The sequence below is a fragment of the Lepidochelys olivacea genome, assembly GCF_965140295.1.
Source record: "Lepidochelys olivacea isolate rLepOli2 genome assembly, chromosome: 17".
Taxonomy (NCBI): domain Eukaryota; kingdom Metazoa; phylum Chordata; order Testudines; family Cheloniidae; genus Lepidochelys; species Lepidochelys olivacea.
Window position 1 is genome coordinate 11,871,722 of NC_140427.1, and position 23,856 is coordinate 11,895,577.

A 23,856-nucleotide genomic window follows, 5' to 3' on the forward strand; every position below is an offset into this window, starting at 1 on the left:
AATAGTAAGAATCAGCACAAACTCTTCAAGTGGATTTGTAATATTATTTATTATGATGGCTTCCAGGGGCCCATCACAGAACCCAGTTAGTCTCTGCCCCAAAGAATTAATAATCTAAGTATAGATTAAGATTGTCATGAAATAAATCATATACTTGGGAGACTAGGAGTACTCTAAAAACATATTATACTCTGTTTGCGAGTGATATGAGATATCTATATCTAGCTCTCCCCCACATGTAAAACCAGGTGCCTTTACTACCAACTGTACAGGTTAAAAAGACAACAATATGAATGTCTAAAAATGCCCCAAGAAACTTTTCTTCCCCTGAAAATGTCACAACTGGAGAGTAAAGTCATTTCTTGGTCCCTTCCAGAGTTACAAATGAGTACTGGGTCTGGTTATAAAGACGGGACCAACCCATTTTTCAGTGGCAGAAAGCTCATTTGTTTTTCTGCAGGGCTGTGATATATCAGAGTTTACAGCTGTGAAACGTGCCTAGAAAAGCTGTATCGGGCATATGGCTGCATGCCACTCATCCTGTGGCCCTGTGGGGGATAAAAGTGGGGACTTTCCACACTTGAGAGGAGGAAAGTTTTCGAAAGAAAGAAAGATGCAGTTTTGTTTGAAACTGTTTTGTTTGAAACTGGCAGAGAGGCGCAGCTGGTGGTGAAGGCTGCAGCAGAATCCCACGGACAGGTGTAGCAATTGGCCGTTGACTCGAGCAGCGGCACATGTAAGGTGGCCTCATGTCTTCCCCTCTTCCACTCAGGCTGGGAGGTAAACTCTGCAAATGAGCTTCTGAACTCTGGGGCCGCGCTGGCCAAGGACAGAAACTGTGGGAGCGGTGACTTTTGGGTTGCTGGACTCCAGCACCGCCCCGGGGCTGCACTGACCAAGGACAGAAACCATGGTGGGGGGGGTGACTGTTGGGTTGCTGGACTTAAGACCCTGAGGGGAAAAGGACACTGCCCAACTTACTTGGGGGTGGGTCTTTTGCCCATGGTTTGTGCTGTGAATCCTGTTTGTGGTGTTTCCCCACATAATGCCGCATTGTTTCCCTCCTTTATTAAAAGGCTTTTGCTACACTCGGACTCTGTGCTTGTGAGAGGGGAAGTATTGCCTCTTAGAGGCGTCCCGGGGGGTGGTATGTAATTGTCCCAGGTCACTGGGTGGGGGCTCGAGCTGGTTTTGCATTGTGTTATTGAAAAGAAACCCCTAGACACTGAACCCGGCCCTTGTTGCTGCCAACTCTGAGGGGCACAAGGGTTTAAAATGTCAGAGTAAGTGCCAGACATGATGGATTAGTGGGCAGAGAGGTGATAAGACAGTCAAAAGTGTATGACAAATTATCACATGGCTCTGCAATTTATCATACAATCCCATAATTTATTACATGGTTTTGTCTCTCTCTCTCTCACCCACTCACACACACACTTTTTCCATCTCTATAAATGTAATATTAACATTCTACCTGGCCTAATTCAGTAAATTCAATGAAAATTACTAATGCAGATTAGAAATAGTCTCCATTGCATTTAACTGTTTTCCCATCATATTGCCTGATAGAAAACAGTAAAACAAATTACTTAGAAAAGAATGAGGAGACTTCACCATTTTGTGATGCTTGGATCAGCTTTGTCAAGTGAATGGCCTGTCATATTTTAGTTGGTCAATTTTGGCATGTCACCGCCCCAGAGACAACTTATGCTATGCCTTTTGCTTCACTGAGAAGCATGATGCAGACCATGAAGTGCTGCAAGACAACCTGAAAAATGCTGATAAAATATCTGTAACTGATAAGGTATATACAGCAGTATTGCTTCACTATATTCCCATTTGTGATTGAAACAGTCATATAGGATATAACAAAACAGTGGCAAGTTTTATATTAGTACTAAATAAGTACATTCTTTCTGGTCATATGTACAGACATACTTAGTTTCACTTAGATAACCAATATCTGTGTGTATGATGTTCTGCTCAGCCCTGTCAGCAAAGTGGTTTCAAGTCTGCAGTTTCAGTGAATTTATCATATCATGTTAATCTCAGTCATTGTGCTGGTCCTGTGCATAAATGGCTAGGAAACCTGGATTGGATTAGAAAGACAGAACAAGCCATGTAGAAGCCAACAAGGGACAGATTCCACAGAATGTAATGTGAGTCACCCCAGAGCTAATTTGGCCCAAGATGCACAGACACACTCATATGCTCAGGAAAGTAGAGGCAGAATACTAGTTTATTTGGCAGGAGCACAGCTATGGAAACCCTAACCCACAAGTTAATACAGTTTTGCCAGGACAAAAATTCACAGTTTGTAGCTTGAGTTGTGTGTTACCTTCTCCAGCTATTCCTTTGCTCTTTAAAGAAGCACATAAGTGAGCTTTAAAAAGCGTGTACTGCCCACAACATGCAAGTTCTCAAAACCGCTGTATAACAGGGTTATTCTTTGATTGCTTAACATAACCTTAATGACATCAGTGCTGTCACATTCATTTCATGCCTCCCATCTAGGTGAACTCTAAGATAAAGAGAGAAAACGGGATTAATAACATGAATTAGTTTCCTTCTAAAATATCTTGGAAAGACCCCATATTTCACGCCAGCTACTAGCTTGACTCACAATAGTCTCTGCTGATCCAATTTCCTTCATGGGTAAAGACCACTGAGAATAAATCAGTTTTAAGTGCTGTTTTCAGAAAGCAGAGCACTGGGCACTTAAGGATCTATCAGAGTTGAGACAGTCTGGAAACTTTTAGGGTACAAGTTATGAAGCCTTTACAATGAATGCTTGGAGAAGAAATGGTAACTGAAGCTCACGTCCCGTCTGCTAACGCTCCAATGCTGGAGGCAGTCATAATGGTGCTGTATATGCTCCTAGATCACAGGTTTGGAAGGCCACTAACACTACTGGTAGTGTTATGGGGGCCAAAAATTATATATTGCAGGGTGGCCATGGCTGCTCCTACTCACCATGCTCCAGTAAGCTCTTAGAGGCTGGTGCTATTGTGGGAAGGAATGCTTTTGTAGAATTTTCCTCAGGTGTCATTATGTCTGCTCCTTTCCTCTTCAGACAGCTACTGCCAGACAGGTAGGGCACCCTCCCTCAACCCCATTGTAGCCCAAACCGTAGCAGCTTTAATTTGGTCCTTAGCCATCTTCCCACCCTGCATTAGAGGCAAACCTTCACCTTTTGCAATAGTTTACAACCTCTCAGAGAATTAAGGCCCTGAAGAACTTAAGCATGGCTTAACTTTAAGCATGTGAATAAGCCTATTGAAGTGACTGCTCTTATGCTTCATGTTAAATACATGCTTAAGTGCTTCACTGGATCGGAACTAAGAGAGCAACACCATTATTAGATTCCTAGGACACAAGGGAATTGTAAATATCTGCTGGTTTATCTTCTTTTGATGTGAAATATTGTTCCACAACCTCCCTCCACCTTTGTTTTATTTTAGGCTTTTAAAGTTATTTTTTTCTTTAAAGAAACTTCTTCCATGGCAAGTCATTCAAGCCAACATTAGTTCAAATAAGAATTGGTCAGAGACATTTTGATAGAACCATTTTCCATTAGAATATGCAGTTCCATCAAAAGTGAAACACTTCACAAAATCGGGTTAATTTACCAGAATTTCATTTTGGAAGAAAACCAGAAGAAAAAAGTTCCAACCACTTCAAAACCTAACATTTTGACATTTTCAGAATGAACGGTTTCCATTTTTCATTTGAAATGATCTTTTGTTTCAAAGTTTTTTTATTTTGTATTATCTATTAATACATATTATAATAATAATATATATTATAGTACAAAATAAAGAAGTCAAAATAAAAATGTTTCAAACTACCCAAAACATTTTTTTAAAAAAATTTCCTTCCAAGAAGTTTGAAACGTTCAGTTTTTGTTCATTTGGAATGAAGTCAAAATTCAAAATCTTTAACCCCTTCACAAAATAGAACTTTCATCCTCTCCATAGCACTAGTTCAAATAGTTTTGTCTCCCCCCAACTTTAATTTCTTCAAGCTGCACATTCACATGGCCAAACACTACACTAACCCTTCAGAAAAAGAGAACCCTTATAAGATGTCAATCTTAACATAATGTCAATTTCATACCTACTAAACAATTCTTAAAGTTTCTTTTTAACATACATTAATTGTGCCTTCCATTTTCCTTACACATAATCAAAGGGTGTCATGTCTCCTAAAGTTAAACGGTCATTCAAAGCTTTAAGGTCAATTACATTTTCTTCAAACATCTTTAAAATTCTCATGATGCTCCGTGTCACAGCTATCAAACTTTTTCCAAAGAGTGGATGAGAGATTGTCTCAGACTCTTTCCCTTTTCTTTTATTATTTCACGAACCACCTCAATTTCCTTTCACAATCAAATAGCATCCCTCTGGCAACGTTAGCAATTGTGTACATAAGCAAGAAATGTGAAGGAAGTATTTACTGTATTTTCCATAAGAACATAAGAATGGCCACACTGGGTCAAACTAAAGGTCCATCTAGTCCAGTATTCTGTTTTCCATCAGCGGCCAATGCCAGGTGCTTCAGAGGGAACGAACACAACAGGAAATTATCAAGTGATCCACCCCTGGTGCCCATTCCCAGTTTCCTTTTTCTTTCCATTTCTTTATAATGCCGTTTAGCAGTTGGGAATGAAGAGGAGAGCCAATAACCTGTGACCAGCCTGCTCTCCACAGATTATCAGCAAGTGCTCCATGGACCACACTTTGGGAACTGCTGCTCTAGGTTATGCTACAAGTTATAGATGGCCCCGACTCAAGATCCCGAATCCAACCATCACCGTGGTTTGGGGAAACTTTGGGGTCTGAACTCAACAGCTCAGATGCACATCTACTTTAAGAGTAAGCATTGAACTAAATGTCTATTCTTTGGGTCCAATCCTGAAGTTGTTTTCTCCAACTTCAATAAAAGTTCTTCCTATGGTCATTAACCTGAGCTGACACCACCATACAATACAAATCATTTTTAACACGTCAACGTCAGAGCCTTTATCTTTGCACTTCCTCCATCTTTCCATAAAACAAGCAAATTGAGACTAAGTAGAATGCCCTTAACCTTTTTTTTTAAAATGCAAGATTTTCAATAGAAACTAGTGATTTGGTATTCCTGAGATGCTTAAAAAGGGGTCTGATTTTCAAAGAGTTGGTGCTCATCATTTTCTGAAAAAATCAGTCCTCTTTAAGGTGTCTCCAGTTGGAACCCAAACTGAGGCACCCAAAATAACTAAAAGAAAAGGAGGACTTGTGGCACCTTAGAGACTAACCAATTTATCTGAGCATAAGCTTTCGTTAGCTACAGCTCACTTCATCGGATGCATACTGTGGAAACTGCAGAAGACATTATATACACAGAGACCATGAAACAATACCTCCTCCCACCCCACTCTCCTGCTGGTAATAGCTTATCTAAAGTGATCACTCTCCTTACAATGTGTATGAAAATCAAGGTGGGCCATTTCCAGCACAAATCCAGGTTCTCTCACCCCTCTCCCCCCCCAAAACACACACACACAAACTCACTCTCCTGCTGGTAATAGAAAACCTGGATTTGTGCTGGAAATGGCCCACCTTGATTTTCATACACATTGTAAGGAGAGTGATCACTTTAGATAAGCTATTACCAGCAGGAGAGTGGGGTGGGAGGAGGTATTGTTTCATGGTCTCTGTGTATATAATGTTTTCTGCAGTTTCCACAGTATGCATCCGATGAAGTGAGCTGTAGCTCACGAAAGCTTATGCTCAAATAAATTGGTTAGTCTCTAAGGTGCCACAAGTACTCCTTTTCTTTTTGCGAATACAGACTAACACGGCTGTTACTCTGAAACCAAAACAACTAGCTGCTCTTGAAAAGCATGGCTTCAATAACATTTTTTAAAATAGTAAGAGATATGCTTTTATAAAATAAACAAATAAAAGAATGCTGCATTCTGAATTTCATAGGCATCATGTCTAGATCTCAGTCCTGTTCTCATTCTGAAAAGAGAAGTAGGGGTAGAAAAATCTGAGACTTATCCTTTCTTTGTGTTGGTAATGCTCACAACCCACTACTCTGACGTGAAATAATCTCAGAGCTCTTAAGTGTATGGTCAGCCTTAAACAGGCTATGGTTTCCCCTCTCCATATGTATGTCTTTCCTTTAAATAAAAAATTCTCAAGGCTTGTGAACTAAACAACTGTTTTCTCTTTTCACATAAATCTGGCTCTCTCAAAATGTTTTCCTGAGCCTCCGTGGCACTAGCCTGGAAATCTCTGCATAGACAACACTGAAGAGGGTACATGTCTGAAAAGGAAAGATGCGGGTTACCACAATTACTGAATTACACATTTCCAGATCAGTTTCACTTGCAGCAACAGAATCACAAAAGGAGGCCTATCGAAACAGACAACAAAAGATGTCTCAAAACACACCCTATCTTCCAAACTCTAGCAATAATTCAGCGTATTCATCTTGCTGGTAATTTATTCTATTATTTTTTTAAGAATCAATACAGTAATTCACAGAAGTGCAATATGGAAAATAAATCAATGAACCCATAAAGAATATTCCAGTAACATAACATTACATGGCTGAGATTGTCAACCCCATTTAAACAATCTTAATACTCATTGAAATGAAAGGGAATTTGGTGCCTAAATCCCCTAAGTAGCTTTGAAAGTCTCAGCCTATAAGATCCATAAGGACCCTTGCAGGAACAATAGGAACTCAATAGGGCAAAGCCAACAAAAAAGCATGACCAAGCCGCATCCGCTTAACAGTTACTGAAGGAAATAATGAAAAACAGAAAAATTTTAAAAACCCAAATCACAGCATAACCCTAATCCAGTAAAGTACTTAAGCATGTGCTCAATTTTAAACACCTGAGCAGTTCCATGAGTGACCTTTCACTAGTCTATAATGTATTTGAGAAGTATATAACTGTTTCAGAGGTAACAAGACAAAAGACACTTCAGTAAAAAGTCACCCGAACTACTCAGGTCCTACAAGTTAAGCATTTAAGTACTTGGCTGGATCAAGGTCTTAAAATCTCCACTAGAGACTGAGTAAGAGAAACAAAGAAAGAAAGCCAAACTCAGACTGGAAATAGAGCATACATTTTTTCCAGTGAGGGTAATTAATCATTGCAATTTTTAAACTGAGATTGGATGCTTTTCCAGAAGATCTGCTCTAGTTCTAACGAGTAATTTCTGAGAAGTTCTCCAGCCTGTGTTATGCAGGAGGTCAGACTAGATGACCACACTGTTTCCTTCTGGCCTTAGGATCTATGAATCCAGTGGGAGCGCATCAGCCTTTTCTATTTTATCTGATGAGATGTTCAAAAGCGTTAACCCAAATTTAAGATATTTGAGGTCCATTTTCTTTTCAGTAAACAACTTTTTTTAAAAAAACACTTATAACAAACCTTCTATTTTGTTTACTTTCATTAGAAGAGGTCTCATCATCTGACCGACAGAACATTCTGCTCCTGCTTTCTCAAAGGCTGCCCACCCCAGCACTGTCACAGAATGAAAACGTTATGGCAATCCTGGAGACTTCACTTCTCCTCCAATTTCCTGTCACTTCTTCCAGCTACTGACATTTGCAGGAGAGGTCAAGGGCATAAGTAGAGGCACTCATCTGGTCATTTAAACAGCGTTACATCAATTTACAGCAGCAGTGAATCGGACATTCTCCCCCAGCCCCCCGACTCTCCATGCCACTAATATGTTAAAAGTTTTTAACCTGGATCGATTTATTAATTTCAATTTAAATAATGACTAAAAAGATGATTATCCAAAGCTTTAGGTGCCCTATCACATCATTAACGATACAATGTAAATTTGCTGCACCAATAAAATCATCAGATGCTGAGCCAGCCAGTTGTCTAGTAAAACTCCTTTCCACCCTCTTCGCTGTTTAGGAAACATACCCTTAGCCCTCTCCAAAAACCCTATTGCAGCGTGTCCACACCAAATCGGGAGTACAGTGAACCAAAACAGAGAGCAAGTCCCAGAGTCTTGGAGCATCGCAGAGAAAGCCCTGCTGGCCACCTCCTCTCTTTTATAATGAGGAGGATTCAACTCACGCATCCCTGCTGACTGCAGCTTTAGCAGTGCGGCACGGGGTGAGAGGTGATCCCTCATGTAGACCAGTTAAGAACTGACAGTTACTTAAGAACAGATATTTGTGTTGAATATTTACCAACAAAGGATTGTTTTTTCTTAACAGGCTGTTTCTTTTATTGCCAACATAAGAGACTAGCGAGCATACCCCCGTGCTTGTGATGAAGTAACAACTCCCCTTTGAAGCAGTTACGTCCTCCTCTCTGAGACTTTCTAGACTAGTGGAAAGGTCACCTGCCAAAATAATAAAGCAACAAGGCTGGCTAATCAGTAATATCCTGGCCTTCAGCTTTCTGAATTGCTTGGAAGCGGGATGAGGATTCTTGAGACCAGAGTGCAAAGGACACAGACACCTTGAGGAAACAGCCAGGTTGTTTAACCAACAGAGATTGATGTTTAATCAATACTAGTTGCTCTTTAATAAGGCTCAGTGGCATCTTACAGAAAGGAATGTAGATTTTTAGGTCTTCAAGTAAAAGAGTGTATTGTCTGAGACGGCGGCTCTTGTTAATTTGGTCTCAGCCAAAATGCTTTTTATGTATTTGCCCACAGCGACTGTATAAATGCTTTTCTGAATACATCATTTTTTCTATCCACTACTTGGTTTTCCTGCATGTATTCAAAAGCAGACATCAGAAGAGTTTATCCGCAAACACTTTTTGGACCTGTATGTTTTAGTGTGTTCATTCAAATAATAAAAACACACAGTAGAGCACTGAATATTTACACAGTAAATCTCTTGCACCAAGAGGGACATTTTCAAAAATGACTTCGGAGTCTAGTGTCAAGCTGTCTGGAGTGACTCATGACCATGAGTGCCAACCTCAGGGCAGACTGTCACAAAGCAGGGCACAAACTGGTTGTGAGTTCTATGCTTAGATTTCTCCAACCAAAGTATCAAGTGTGAACTTCTCAAGCACTACAATAGCCTAACCATGGAGTCACATACAATCCCCTTGGGTACTCAGTCTACTTTGCCACCCAGGCAAACCTGCCTTTGTGATAGATGATCCTTTACCCCCCAAAAAATCACAATAATATTCAGGTTTCAGATTAGCAGCCGTGTTAGTCTGTATTCGCAAAAAGAAAAGGAGGATTTGTGGCACCTTAGAGACTAACAAATTTATTTGAGCATAAGCTTTCGTGAGCTACAGCTCACTTCATCGGATGCATTCAGTGGAAAATACAGTGGGGAGATTTATATACATAGAGAACATGGAACAATGGGTGTTACCATACACACTGTATTTTCCGCTGAATGCATCCGATGAAGTGAGTTGGAGCTCACGAAAGCTTATGCTCAAATAAATTTGTTAGTCAATAATATTCAGGTCACTCTCTCTCCCAAAGGACAAGTCACTTATCCCAGGTTAATTGTACCTTAGGTCTCTCACCAAAGATAACCCTCATAGTCAATCCTATATTGAAGTAACTAAAGGTTTATTAACTAGTAAATAACTCATTTCCTTTTCCAAAGTTAACATATACGCACAAATGAGTTACAGTCTTAGGTTTCAAAAAGTAATAAAAGCTGCTGTAATTTCCTTTAGGGCTAACCCAAGCTATGCATCTTGGGTGTCCCTTGCTTATGCTTAGAAATATTGCCCTCTCCAAATTCCAAGCAGCACAGTAATGCAGTTCCTTCTGGTCAGGCATTTTTATTCCCTTCCCCCAGCATTCAAACTGTGATGGGACGAGGGTTTGTGCCCATCCCCATCCCCTCTTCACAGATGTTGCGGAAACAATCAACAAAGACTTTTGTCCACTGATATTCGTCTGCAGTCGATAGGCCTTCTTCTGTTGGGCAAGAGATGATGCCTCTTGTGGCAAACTAACATTTCACATTTGGTGATGCTTCTTTCCTGACTGTGGGGGTTTCCAGTTACAAAGCAAACACTTCAATATTACCTCATAACATGTGATACAGATATTATCAGTAAGGCTGCGAGTCTATCACAGAGATCATGGGAGTCACGGATTCCGTGACTTTCCAGGACCTCCAGGACTTCTGCAATAGCCACTGCAGCTGGCCCGGGGGCCACCTGAGCAGCTTGGGAAGCCCCTGGGCCAACTGCACCAGTCTCTGGCCACCATGCCCCTCCCCCGCAAGCAGCAGCAGGAGTTTGGGTGTGGGAGGGGGCTCAGGGATAGGGCAGGGGGTTGGGGCACGGAAGGGGGTGAGAGCTCAAGGCGGTGCTTACCTCGGAGGGCTCCTCAGAAGTGGTGATATGTTCCTCAGCTCCTAGATGGAGGCATGGCCAGGTGGCCATTGCAGAGCCGGCACTTAGGGTGGGGCAGCACGTGGAGCCTCCCTGGCTGTACCTCCACCTAGGAGCCGAGGGACATGTCTCTGCTTCCAGGGAGCCACACAGAACCAGACAGGGAGCCTGCCAGCCCTGCCAACTCCTCCCCATCAGCAGCAGAGGGCCCACGCTGCCAGCCTGTGCGCTGCTGGGCCACCCCATGCCCTAGCGCACCCAAGATTTAGTCAGGGGTATATAGTAAAAGTCATGGATAGGTCCCAGCCATGAATTTTTGTTTACTGCTCGTGACCTGTCCATAACTTTTACTAAAAATACCTGCGACTAAAACGTAGCCTTCATCATCATAGAATCATAGAACTGGAAGGGACCTTGAGAGATCATCTAGTCTAGTCTCCTGCACCCATGGCAAGACTAAGTATTATCTAGACCATCCCTGACAGGTGTTTGTCTAACCTGCTCTTAATAATCTCCAATGATAGAGAGTCCACAACCTCCCTGAACAAATTTATTCCAGTGATTAATCATGAAGTCCAAACATTAACACACATCTCTATAAATTTAATATCTATTTTAACAAGACTAACATGCAGGTGAGTCTGACTGGTTTCCAGCTATGCATTTGACTGTGTTCAGTGAGGCTTAGGGACCTTGGAATGAGCTGGTAGCTGGTCTGCCAGCATCACACCTAGCTCTCACTTGAACTCAATGGGACTTAGGAGCGTATTTCCAAAAGTGACTTAGGCACTTAGGAGCTCAAGTCACTTTGACCCAGATCCTCAAAGGTATTTAGGTGCCGGACCTCCATTGAAATCACTTTTGAAAAAATTTACCACAAATCCTGGAACTCTTCAGAACAACAGGCCAAATCATGAAGATCTTACACAAAACTCTCATTGGGGTTTTACCTGAGCAAGGATTAGGGGAGGGGAAAAATGGAATTACACGTCGCCCCACACACACACGGTATGACTTTAGAGTTTTAAGGTATCAATGCTATAGAAAAATACTTTTTTGATAATAAAAATATAGGATGGTGTGCAGCGGAGAAACTAGCTGGGCAAATGGGTTCAGACAGACAGTCTCTGAGCTCTGCCAATCCACCTAAAGATCACTCGGGTAGAGAGTGAACAGTACACACTGGTTCCGCAACAATGCGGATATTTCTCTCTTCCATGAAGAGCAGGTATTTTTGGTGACTTCTGATCATGTCAGATGAGATTTTAATCACATGGTCCCAACATAACTGGACTGCAGGATAAAACAACACACATGTACCTGACAGAAATGGATTTTTTCCATTCACAGTAACAATGTAAAGTGCTTAGCCAAATTTTCAGTTGAAAAAACATTTTTATGTCCCAGATCAATAAGCTACAACTGCACTAGTCATTTGGGGGGCTTTTCTTTGATGATTAGGCACTGGTTTTGTGAGGAAAGTTTTCTATTGTTAAGATATCCTGATTCAAGGAATACACTTCTGAAGAGAAAAATGGTCTCTCCCCCATCCTCTCCAGTCAAACAAACATTTCAGGTGCCCTGCTTTTCACTGCAGTACATAGCTACACTGTTGCCAGTGTAGTCAGGGCCTAAGATAGCAATCTCTGGCGTTGTTACTGTGTACACACATGCCACAGTCATCACCAGCTACACACATCATAAAAAGATGAGCCATCAGAACCTGACCTCTACATATTTGGCTACTCTTTGTGCTAAGCAAAAGGAGCAGATCTCAGAGCTCATCTTCTAACGAAAATTGTTATAAATGAGCGAGCCGGTCACATCCTTTGTACAAAACAACACACTGAAGGGAGACAATATCTCTCTCGTAATCTCAGCTGCAAGTGAACACCTGAAATTATGGCCTGCTGGAGGCGATTGCGTAAGAAGGAGCAGAAAGTTGGCATAGGAAAAAACCCAGCTTCCAGCCAACATCAACATTAGTAACATAGGGTGAGCTTTTCAAAGCTGTCCAAGGCCTGGGCTACATACAGTTTTTGTACCAGGTGTGATTTTTTTTTAACTGAAATAATTAGACCACTACCACCCGTAACGTGGACACAGTTATACCAGTTGAAAAGTACTTATGTTGGTATAGCTTGTGGGAGGGATAACTCAGTGGTTTGAGCATTGGCCTGCTAAACCCAGGGTTGAGAGTTCAATCCTTGAGGGGGCCATTTAGGGATCTGGGGCAAAAATTGGGGATTGGCCCTGCTTTGAGCAGGGGGTTGGACTCTATGTTCTCCTGAGGTCCCTTCCAACCCTGATATTCTATGATTCTGTACACCTTCCTGTACAGGAATAAACTATGCATAAACTCGTTTAGACTGGTACAACTGCATCTGCAATAAAAGGCAGTTGTACCAGTTTAACTATGATTACAATGGTGAAATTTGTGTGTGTAGAACAGACCTTACAAATTTTAGATGCCCGGATAGAAATGAATGGGAAGTGGGTGTCCAAATTCCTGTAGGCAGCTTTGGAAATCCCACCCAGAATTGCTATGTTCATTTCTTTCACAATATTTTAAGTGACCTGAAAAACTGAAAGGGATTTTTATAGCATTGCATTTCTCTCTTGAGTAAAATGGTCATCAGTTCTGAAGCTGGAATCATCTTGTCTCTGTTCCCAACAGCCCAGCTATTCACCAATAATCCAGAATCCAAGCCATTTTAAAATTAAAAACATATTTATTCCATAGAATTGGATTTAGTGAAGAACAGCCTGCAGTAGACATAGAAAATAAGAAGGCATTATACATCTCCCAGTCCTTTGGACTATAAATTGCTGTATAATGGAGTCTGAGAAGAAACCTTGCTGACAAAGAGGGTGGGATGACACTAGCTTTTATGTAACTGAAATTCATGGTTTGATAATGGGGAACAACAGATAAAGCAGCACTGTTAATAAAAATGTAAATGAAATAGAAACTCCATACCCAATGCTCTGAATTTTTCATGCCATTTGAGCCAGAGTGTATCCAGAAACTCATCCATGCTTTGCTTTAAAATTTAACGCTGAACCAGAAATGCTTCATTGGTCAATGAACCTGTTGTTTACTGTGAATGTCAGCAAGCATGCTGCAGCTGGGTGTGTATATGACATACAGAAGCACAAAGCCAACTGCTGGGAGACAGTGAAGAACACAACAAAAACAACAGGATTTTAATGCTAGGACATAACTGCCTCAAACAATCGTCATCAATACTTCAGTATTCTGATTGTCATCACCTCCTCTCATTCTATGATGGGCATTTGGAGTAGCTTTAGGAGGCAAAGAGACAAAAAAGCTGCACCCCTACGGAGGTGATGCAAGGTGTGTGGGGGAATCTCATCCCCCCCGCCTGCTCCCGATTTGCTGCTTGGCTTGTACTGCCCTTCTTCTGTCCCCCCTCCCTACTATTGGTAGGTATGCGTCATCTCTGCACCATTATCTGTAGAAAACTAGATGGTCCCCTCTTCCCTCCAGTTGCAGAGCTACATACAGAGAAGTAAAAAGAAAAGGAGGACTTGTGGCACCTTAGAGACTAACAAATAAGGTTGAGAGCAAAAGGAAGAACAGGATAGCAGTGCCACCCTGTCTCAGAAGTAAAATGGGCAGGTTTACAGAGTACAATTACAAGTGAGTAAAGTTCCCTTGTTATACTTCTCTCTTCTCCCATCCTCTGAAGGCAGCTTGGACAGTGACCATATGTAGCAAATTCCCCTGGAAGTTCTCTTGCTGGAAGGACTCTGTGCCCAAAGAAGGCATCCTAAGATGCAGAAAAGTCCAGCCAGTAATATGTATAAAGGTGGTAGGAGATGACCAGGCCATTATCTTACACTTACAGAGATGTATGCCTTCGTCTTCGCTACCCATAGAGTGAAACTCCTGCCTTATCAGCACAGCTATTCATCAGCTTTACTGTAAACTACAAGGATACAAGTGGGTAGCCAGCTAGCCATGGTAGTCTTTGATTCCTCTTTATCTGTTTTGAGAGTTGCAGTGAAGATAAACTAGTGTTTGTTTTCCTAAACCCTAGAGAGTAATGCAGCTAAAATGTCAAAACTTCTTATGCTGGGGGTATATCAGGCTAGAGCAAAATGTAAATAGAACAGCGGTCTCATGGAGATGAGACACTGTGATCATCTTGAGAATTGTGTCCAGAGAGGGACGCAAAGCTAACTTCTCAAGGAAAAAATATAGAGGGTGGTGAAGAAATGCTAGAGAACTTATGTAACCAACCCTCCTAACAAAAATGATGGCAGCTGGGAATGCTCTTTTAGAAGAAAGCAGTTTTCATAGATTCATAGATATTTAGGTCAGAAGGGACCATTCTGATCATCTAGTCTGACCTCCTGTACAACGCAGGCCACAGAATCTCACCCACCACTCCTACAAAAAAAACCCTCACACCTGTGCTATTGAAGTCCTCAAATTGTAGTTTAAAGACTTCAAGGAGCAGAGAATCCTCCAGCAAGTGACCCATGCCCCATGCTACAGAGGAAGGTGAAAAACCTCCAGGGCCTCTTCCAATCTGCCCTGGAGGAAAATTCCTTCCTGACCCCAAATATGGCGATCAGCTAAACCCTGAGCATATGGGCAAGATTCATCAGCCAGATACTACAGAAAATTCTTTCCTGGGTAACTCGGATCTCACTCCATCTAATAGCCCATCACAGGCCATTGGGCCTATTTATGAATATTTAATTACCAAAACCATGTTATCCCATCATACCATCTCCTCCATAAACTTATCGAGTTTAATCCTAAAGCCAGATAGATCTTTTGCCCCCACTGCTTCCCTTGGAAGGCTATTCCAAAACTTCACTCCTCTGATGGTTAAAAACCTTTGTCTAATTTCTAGTCTAAATTTCCTGGTGGCCAGTTTATATCCATTTCTTCTTGTGTCCACATTGGTACTCAGCTTAAATAATTCCTCTCCCTCTCCGGTATTTATCCCTCTGATATATTTATAGAGAGCAATCATATCTCCCCTAAACCTTCTTTTAGTTAGGCTAAACAAGCGAAGCTCCTTGAGTCTCCTTTCATAAGACAAGTTTTCCATTCCTCGGATCATCCTAGTAACCCTTCTCTGTACCTGTTCCAGTTTGAATTCATCCTTCTTAAACATGGGAGATCAGAACTGCACACAGTATTCCAGGTGAGGTCTCACCAGTGCCTTGTATAACGGTACTAAAACCTCCTTATCCCTACTGGAAATACCTCTCCTAATGCATCCCAAGACCGCATTAGCTTTTTTCACAGCCATATCACTTTGGCGGCTCATAGTCATCCTATGATCAACCAATACTCCAAGGTCCTTTTCCTCCTCCGTTACTTCTAATTGATGCGTCCCTAGCTTATAACTAAAATTCTTGTTATTAATCCCTAAATGCATGACCTTACACTTCTCACTATTAAATTTCATCCTATTACTATTACTCCAGTTTACAAGGTCATCCAGATCTTCCTGTATGATGTCCCGGTCCTTCTCTAAATTGGCAATACCTCCCAGCTTTATATCATCCGCAAATTTTATTAGCACGCTCCCACTTTTTGTGCCAAGGTCAGTAATAAAAAGATTAAATAAGATTGGTCCCAAAACCAATCCTTGAGGAACTCCACTGGTAACCTTCCTCGATTTAGTCCCATTAAGCTGTTTGAGTTTCACTTCTACCTCAGATATGGTAATATCTAAGTCCATATCCTCATTCCCCTTTGTCATGCTACCATTATCCCTAAGATCCTCTTTAGTCTTATTAAAGACTGAGGCAAAGTATTTGTTTAGATATTGAGCCATGCCTAGATTATCCTTGACCTCCACTCCATCCTCAGTGTTTAGCGGTCCCACTTCTTCTTTCTTTGTTTTCTTCCTATTTATATGGCTATAGAAACTTTTACTATTTGTTTTAATTCCCTTTGCAAGGTCCAACTCTACTTGACTTTTAGCCTGTCTCACTTTATCCCTACATGTTCTGACCTCAATAAGGTAGCTTTCCTTGCTGATCCCTCCCTTCTTCCACTCCCTATATGCTTTCTGCTTTTTCTTAATCACCTCTCTGAGATGCTTGCTCATCTAGCTTGGTCTACAACTCCTGCCTATGATTTTTTTCCCCTTACTTGGGATGCAGGCTTCCGACAGCTTCTGCAGCTTTGATTTAAAATAATCCCAGGCCTCCTCTACCTTTAGATCCATAAATTCTTCAGTCCAATCCACTTCCCTAACTAATTTCCTTAATTTTTGAAAGTCAGCCCTTTTGAAATCAAAAACCCTAGTTGCAGATTTATTTTTATTAATCCTTCCGTTCAGTTTGAACTGAATTAGCTCATGATCACTTGAGCCAAGATTATCCCCTACAACTATTTCTTCTATGAGGTCCTCACTATTCACCAAAACCAAATCTAAAATGGCATCCCCTCTAGTCGGTTCAGCAACTACTTGATGAAGGACTCCATCAGCTAACGCATCTAGGAAAATCTGAGCCCTATTATTATTACTAGCACTCGTCCTCCAGTCTATATCTGGGGAGTTAAAGTCTCACGATCACACAGTTTCCATTAGTATTTACTTTATTAAAAACATTAAAAAGGGCTCTATCCATATCCAAATTAGATCCCGGCGGTCTATAGCACACCCCAAGCACTATCCCAAAGGAGGCTCTAATAGTTTTCTTCCCCCATTTAATTTTTGCCCAGACGGACTCTGTCTGATCCATTCCATCGCTTCTTATTTCTTTACATTCTACCTCATCATTGATATACAGTGCTACTCCACCACCTTTACCTTTATTTCGGTCTTTCCTAAACAGCACAGACCCTTGAATACCCATACTCCAGTCATGACTATTAATCCACCCTGTTTCTGTTCTCCCTAGAATATCTGGTTTCACTTCCTGCACCAGTAGCTCTAGTTCCTCCATTTTGTTACCTAGGCTCCGCGCATTGGTGTACAAACATCTTCATTTTTGCTGTTTGGCCTCGCTCGCATTCTGTACCCTATTAGGCACGGTCATTTTACTACCAGTTGTAAAGAGTCATGAAGGAAGGTCACATTAGGACCTGAAGAGTGAAGGATAGAGCCTACTGTGGGACTGTCTAACGAATAGCAGACCTCAGCAATAGAGATTAACAAAAGAACCTCTTGATTTAGGGGTTCTCTAAATCAGGGGCTCTCAACCTTTCCAGACTTCTGTACCCCTTTCAGGAGTGTGATTGGTCTTGCATACCCCCAAGTTTCACCTCACTTAAAACAACTTGCTTAAAAAAAATCAGACATAAAATACAAAAAAGTGTCACAGCACACCATCACTGAAAAATTACTTACTTTCTCATTTTTACCATACAATTACAAAATAAATCAATTGGAATATAAATATTGTACTTACAGTTCAGCATACAGTATATAGAGCAGTATAAAAATGCCTTTGTTCGTATGAAGTTTTAGTTTGTACTGATTTAGCTTTTCATGTAGCCTGTTGTAAATCTACGCAAATATCTAGATGAATTGATGTACCTCATGGAAGACCTCTGCATACCCCCAGGGGTATGTGTACTCCTGGTTGAGAACCACTGCTCTAAATATCCCAACCCCCATATTCTCCTTGGATTGTAGAAGTAGCATACCTTCTACCTTAAGCATACTGACATCAATGCTCTTCTTACATCTCAATAGTAGAAAGTCCAAAATATTCTGGATTGTGCAGCAAAGGAATGGTGTTTCTGGTGGTACAATATCTAACCAAGAGCTTTCAAAGGCAGAAGCAGAAGTGTGAAGTTGACTGTTTCTTGTTGCTCATGAGCCACTTCAGTTGAACCACTTTTGCTTTGAAACTGTTCTGTTCAACTTCCAAGCAGCCAACTTACAGGGGTGGAAATGACTGCAGAATGCATGACTCTGGGGCAGAATTGAGGACCACAAGTACCTCAGAAACATTAATAATTTTTGCCCCTCAATACCCCTGTGAGGTAGGAGCTGATGAGCACTGTCCTCTCTGATTTAGAGACATGAACTGAGGCAGAAAGTGACTGGCCCAAAGTCACACAAGAATGTGTGGAAAAGCCAAAAATTAAACACAGATCTACAGAGTCACAGTCCAGTGCCTTAACCACAAGATTATCCTTCCAAGTCCCCTGCTTTGAGCACTAGACCACTTGGACACTATTTCTGAAAATAATGCACCTTAGCTGTCTGAAAGACCTTCCACAAAAGTGAGTGTTTGGGGTTATCAACAGGTAGAAACCACTTAGGTAAAAATAAAATCAGGACAGAAACTATTTATTTCCCATTTTAGAATTAATTTGATTCAGTTAATTTAGTTCTTTTCAACTCCCAAGAGCAACTCTATTTCTCAAGAGCTGAACTCATTGCATCAAGTGTATTCACGTCATTCATCCTAGTTTATTCAGAGACACCAAATTAATTATATAACAACATATAGCACTTTTCACCAGTAGGTCTTGAAATGCTTTACAAAGGACATCACTATCATTATTCCCACTTTACAGAGGGAGAAACTGAGGCACAGAGAGGCAAAGTGACTTGCTCAAGCTCACCCAGTAGGCCTGTGGCAGACCTGGGAGTAGAACCCATGACTCCTGAGTCCCAGTCCAGTGCTCCACCAACTTGATCGCATTGCCTCTTCACCCTCCATTTTGCCCCTGCACATTCCCATTCCACAATAGTCCTAATTGATTGACCTCCAGTTACGAAGCAAGCTCTGTTTTCCTCCCTTACTGTGAGGGATTAGGACTACTTTAATGAGAAATGTTACACATAGTTTTGTCTAGGTTACTACGTAGGTTAATGTTTTGTCAAAGGAGGTTAGTGGGGGAGCCTATTTTTGTAACTATTTTTATACAGCATTAGAAGCATTTAAAGCAAAGGACAGGTGCTCCTCTGTGTGGAATGAGTGCACAAATCAAAATCAATAAGTAGTTAAATACAATTATGTTATTTTTAAAGGAAACTGATAGATGGGAATTACAGTATTTCTATCCTCTTTGTGAGACAAGGTGAGTGAGGCAATATCTTGTAAGCTTGTCTCTCTCACCAACAGAAGTCAGTCCAATAAAAGATACTATCTCACCCACCTTGTCTCTCTAACATCCTGGGACCAACAACTACAACAACACTACAAATCCTCTTTGTGTAATTTCTAAATACTTTACTTCCCAGAACTGAGTCACCCATAGTCCAGTAAAGCAGACTGATGTATTACAAACATCATTAAACAGATACTCATATTTCCAAAATCTCTTTCCAGATTCCTGGATGTCAGGTAACACATTGTATTGGTGATAATGAACCTGATTCAGTGCTCCTGGAAATTAATGGAAGGATTCCCACTGAATTTCATGGGCATTGTATCCATTTTGCATTAGAATGAAGGGATCTGTATATTAAAAAGGGAGGTATTAAAAGAAGAAAATGCACCACATTCAGCCAAGAATAGCATTCCAAATAGTCCTGTGTACTGTCTCTCAATGAAACACACATACATAAAGCCAGGTCCTCATCTCGTGTAAATCATTCTAACTCTACTGAAGTCAATGGAGCTAAGCAAATTTACACCAGTCGATGATCCGGCCTTCTACAGGTATCTCTGAACAGGACGGAGTAGTTCATCTACACCACAATTGCTTGAATGACAAGGGTAAGACCTCCTGGCCTCAGTCGTTCAACTCATCTGTCATTAACCATCAGGAAAATAAATGGATACATTGAGCAGCCTTCTATTGAACTGCGATTACTCTGTTAATCTGAAATGGCAGACCTAATTTTGAATTCCATGCAGCCAGCGTCAAGTTGTTTCTAATACACCGACTGATACATAAGAGTGATGTGTCAGCTTCATTTTATCGGAAATGGCACACATTGCCAACGTGAATTCAACCTATGTTGTTTATGCCAAAAGACAACAGTGTTGCCTTTTAATCTCTCATCACTCAAAAGGCCCTCCTGCATTGAGCCTGATGAAGCTGTTTAACTAACACATACACACACACCCCAGTATTTCTGCATCAATAAACCATACTTTTATATATTGTGAAGGAAAACAGGCAGAGATAATAATGCACTAGGGGAATCAGAGGAAGAACAGGTGACAGATTGCAACTATCAGATTTAACACACTTCATTTTTTCTGCAAGTGATTGAAATCATAAAGCAAATTCTAATTATTAAGAATGGAGTTGTGGAATTTACAGTGTTGTCCCAATCAAAATATTTTTATGAAATGAGGCTGGGGGGGAAAACACAAAACCCACTTTAGCAACGACTTACTAATGACCACAACGTTCTAAGGTGCAGACTAAATTACTGCTACTCTGGAGATTTCAAAGCTTTAATACATAAGGCTGATAGAAAGTTAGCTTGTCAGGTGTCTATGAGAAACTAACAAAAATCTCACACAATAAGCCACTTAGATATTATTTATTAATCATGTTGCATGAGTTCTGCTGATTAAAAACACCGACAAAGAACTTTAAATTTCTCCTTTTAAAGTATTGATAAAACAAACTCATTAAGAAACAGGGAACTTTTTATAGGAATTAGCATGGCAATTAAAGCCAAGAGAACAAACTTGCCAAGTAAGGGCAGCTTAAGATCACTCAGAAGGGTCTGAACAAGGAGAATGGGTTATGATTGCTGTATGGGAAGGGCTTTCCATGTGGGAGGCAAATTACAGTGCAACCAAGTGGCTGCGGCTTCTCCTTGTAAGCAAAGGACCAACACTGACAGGGGAAATGGCTCTGTCAGAGCAACCTGGGAGTGAGGCAGTTTAGCATCTCGTTTGGAAGAACCATGGCAGCAGTTAAAGCTGCTATGTCCTCTCCCCAGTGGAAACCACTAGAGATGATGGCAGAGGAAACACTGCCAACCCTTTACCAAGGTGACTCCCTAACTCCAGCTCAGAGGATCGTTGCAGTAATGTGGAATTTACTGAAGCTCATCCAATGGACTTCATGATAATAAGGAACGAGGGAAAGGAGTTGCAGAAAGTTATAAAACCAGAATGGTTTCTAAAGAAAAACGTTTTCTAGAGTTTTACTATCAGCTGCACATGAATTCTGTGCTTTCACGGATACTGGGCCCAATGCTGATCTCATATTGTATAGAACTGTGTAACTACTGATTTCAACGAAATTCCTTCTGAGGGCACATCTACCCTTAAAACACTGCATCGGCTCTCCCATTGGCATATCTCCCTGATAAGCACTAGCTATGTCGGTGGGATAAGCTCTCTCACAGGGGGGATTAGGTCAATTTAACTATGTCATTCAGAGATGCGGATTTTCACACCTCTGAGCGATGTAGTTATAAAGAAGTAATTCTGTAGTGTAGACCAGGGCTCAGAATGTCTGTTATGCTCCTCTGCAAACTGCAGCAACTACCTGACAATCCATGCTACTGCTATGACACTATCCTTGGATTCAGAGTAGCAGCCGTGTTAGTCTGTATTCGCAAAAAGAAAAGGAGGACTTGTGGCACCTTAGAGACTAACCAATTTATGCTCTAATAAATTGGTTAGTCTCTAAGGTGCCACAAGTCCTCCTTTTCTTTATCCTTGGATTGTTATGCAAAGATCTCATGTTGCCACTGTAGAAGTCCGTTATGATTAAGGAGAAGATGAATTGTTTTATCTCAGAGAAACTTACAAAGGGAAGGATAGGTGGAGAAAATTCTTTGGGGCAATTATTAGCGAGGCAATTTGTATTGAAATGCTGTTTGGATTGGGGGAACCATGCTAGGGGAAAATGACAAAGGGACAAAAAGGCATTCTTGGAAAAAGATGAAAGCGAAAGATTATGAAGATCTGAAAAATGTACAGCCTTTCAAGGGAAGGAAAGACAGTCAAACTGTCTAAACAACTATCTAGTAAAAGCTTTCAATAGCAGCTTTCCAGAGAAGTGATATACTTTGGATTTAGTCTCCAGCTGACTCTATTCAAGGATGACCTGAATATAAATAGGTATTGTCTGCCACCAGCAGCTAAGACGGCAACTGGGTGTAATATCATATCTGTAAAAGCACGTCAGATGCAGCTCAACAACAGAATGGGGGCCTTTATGAAAGAATAAAGTATGCTTGTAAGGCAGCAAAATCACACTTTCTTTTTTGTTTAACAACACCAAAAGTTTGAATCTGTCAATTATTGGGCTGGAGTTTTTATATATATATATATATATATATATATATATATATATATATATATAAAAACTCCAGGCCATATATTTCTCCAAAGAAAATAACTGTTACTTTGATTTTACCTATGTTAGGTACCCTAATGGCTCCCCATTATCACAGTACCTAAGCACCTCACAATCTTCTAATGTATTTACCCTCACAAAACTCCTATGAGGTACGGCAGTGCTATTATCCCCAGTTTACAAGTAGGGAACTAAGGCACTGACTGACTAAGACCTTGTTTTCACTGGGAGGGAGGGGGAAAAGGTGTGTTCTTAATTCATGTTACCTAGCATGTGGTAACTAACATGAGGTACAATCTTAGTGAAGACAAAGCAATTTATAGTTTTAACATGAGTTAGTAGGGGAAGGTAAAGTTTATTGGAGGAGCCTAGTGTTTACCTCAACCAGCTAACGTGTGAAAATGACGAACTGCCTTGTCTCCACTAGGATTTTAGCTCATGTTAGTCACCACGTGTTAAACACACACCCTCCTTTCCTAGTAAAGATGCACTGTAAGTAACTTGTCCACTGTCACACAGGAAGTTTATGGCTGAGCAGGGAACTAAATCCAGCTCTTCTGAGTGCCAGAAGAGTACCTTAGTGATTGAACCATCCTCCCTTTTAATCATTAGCTCATGTGCATTTTCTATGCATAGTCTCCCAAAAGGGATCAAGCCATCTTTCATCCAAGTCAAGTATCAGTTACAGGCCAACTTTTTCTATACTGAGAGAATACATCCCATACAGCCTCAAGGCATGCAGCAGTGATTCCCACCAGTTGTTACTAAGTTGTGCAACACTTCATTTCCTTTTATTAGTTCTAAACTTACTGCTTTGTAATTTTAATCAAGCAACAGTTTGGGGCTGAGGGGTGTCTTTTAGAATTTATTATGATGAAGAAGTGGTCATTTTTCATCATAGATTTCATGATTTTAAACAGCTCAGTCAAGTGCTCCCTATTTCTCTCTTTTTGTAGGTTTAATAATCCTTAGGGGGTTGTTTGGTTTTAAGTGCCCTTAAATAAGAAATTTAAAATGGAATATCAATGCATCCTTTCATAACAGGATAAAAATGTAGCTTTCTAAACTTGCAAATCTAACATTTAACTCAACGATTTTCATTCCAAGCTGTGTAAAGAAACTACTGAGTCCATAGGTCATACTGTTCCTGGTTTGTGAAGTATCTGAAAGGTGCATTATCTGTGCTATGCACAAAGCCATTTCTGCAGTACAGCAAATCCAAAGTGGTGATTTACTGCATTATTGTAATTCCAAACCTGAAGAAGAGCTC

The 23,856-nt window shown here is 40.8% G+C and overlaps 1 protein-coding gene across 2 annotated transcripts in view; it reads right to left on the reverse strand.

Annotated features, from left to right (window-relative positions):
• The window catches only part of PITPNM3 (PITPNM family member 3), a 351,463-nt gene that overhangs the window by 116,115 nt on the left and 211,492 nt on the right, over positions 1–23,856 (reverse strand). The window contains exon 1 of one of the 2 annotated variants that reach the window (XM_084651347.1): positions 7,940–8,056. The exons of the other annotated variant lie outside the window; for it this stretch is intronic. Within the exon in view, the coding sequence (XP_084507473.1) occupies positions 7,940–8,036 (97 nt within the window). The 5' untranslated portion in view covers positions 8,037–8,056. Of the gene's footprint in view, positions 1–7,939; positions 8,057–23,856 lie in introns of those variants that run through there. 2 annotated transcript variants of the gene reach the window in all.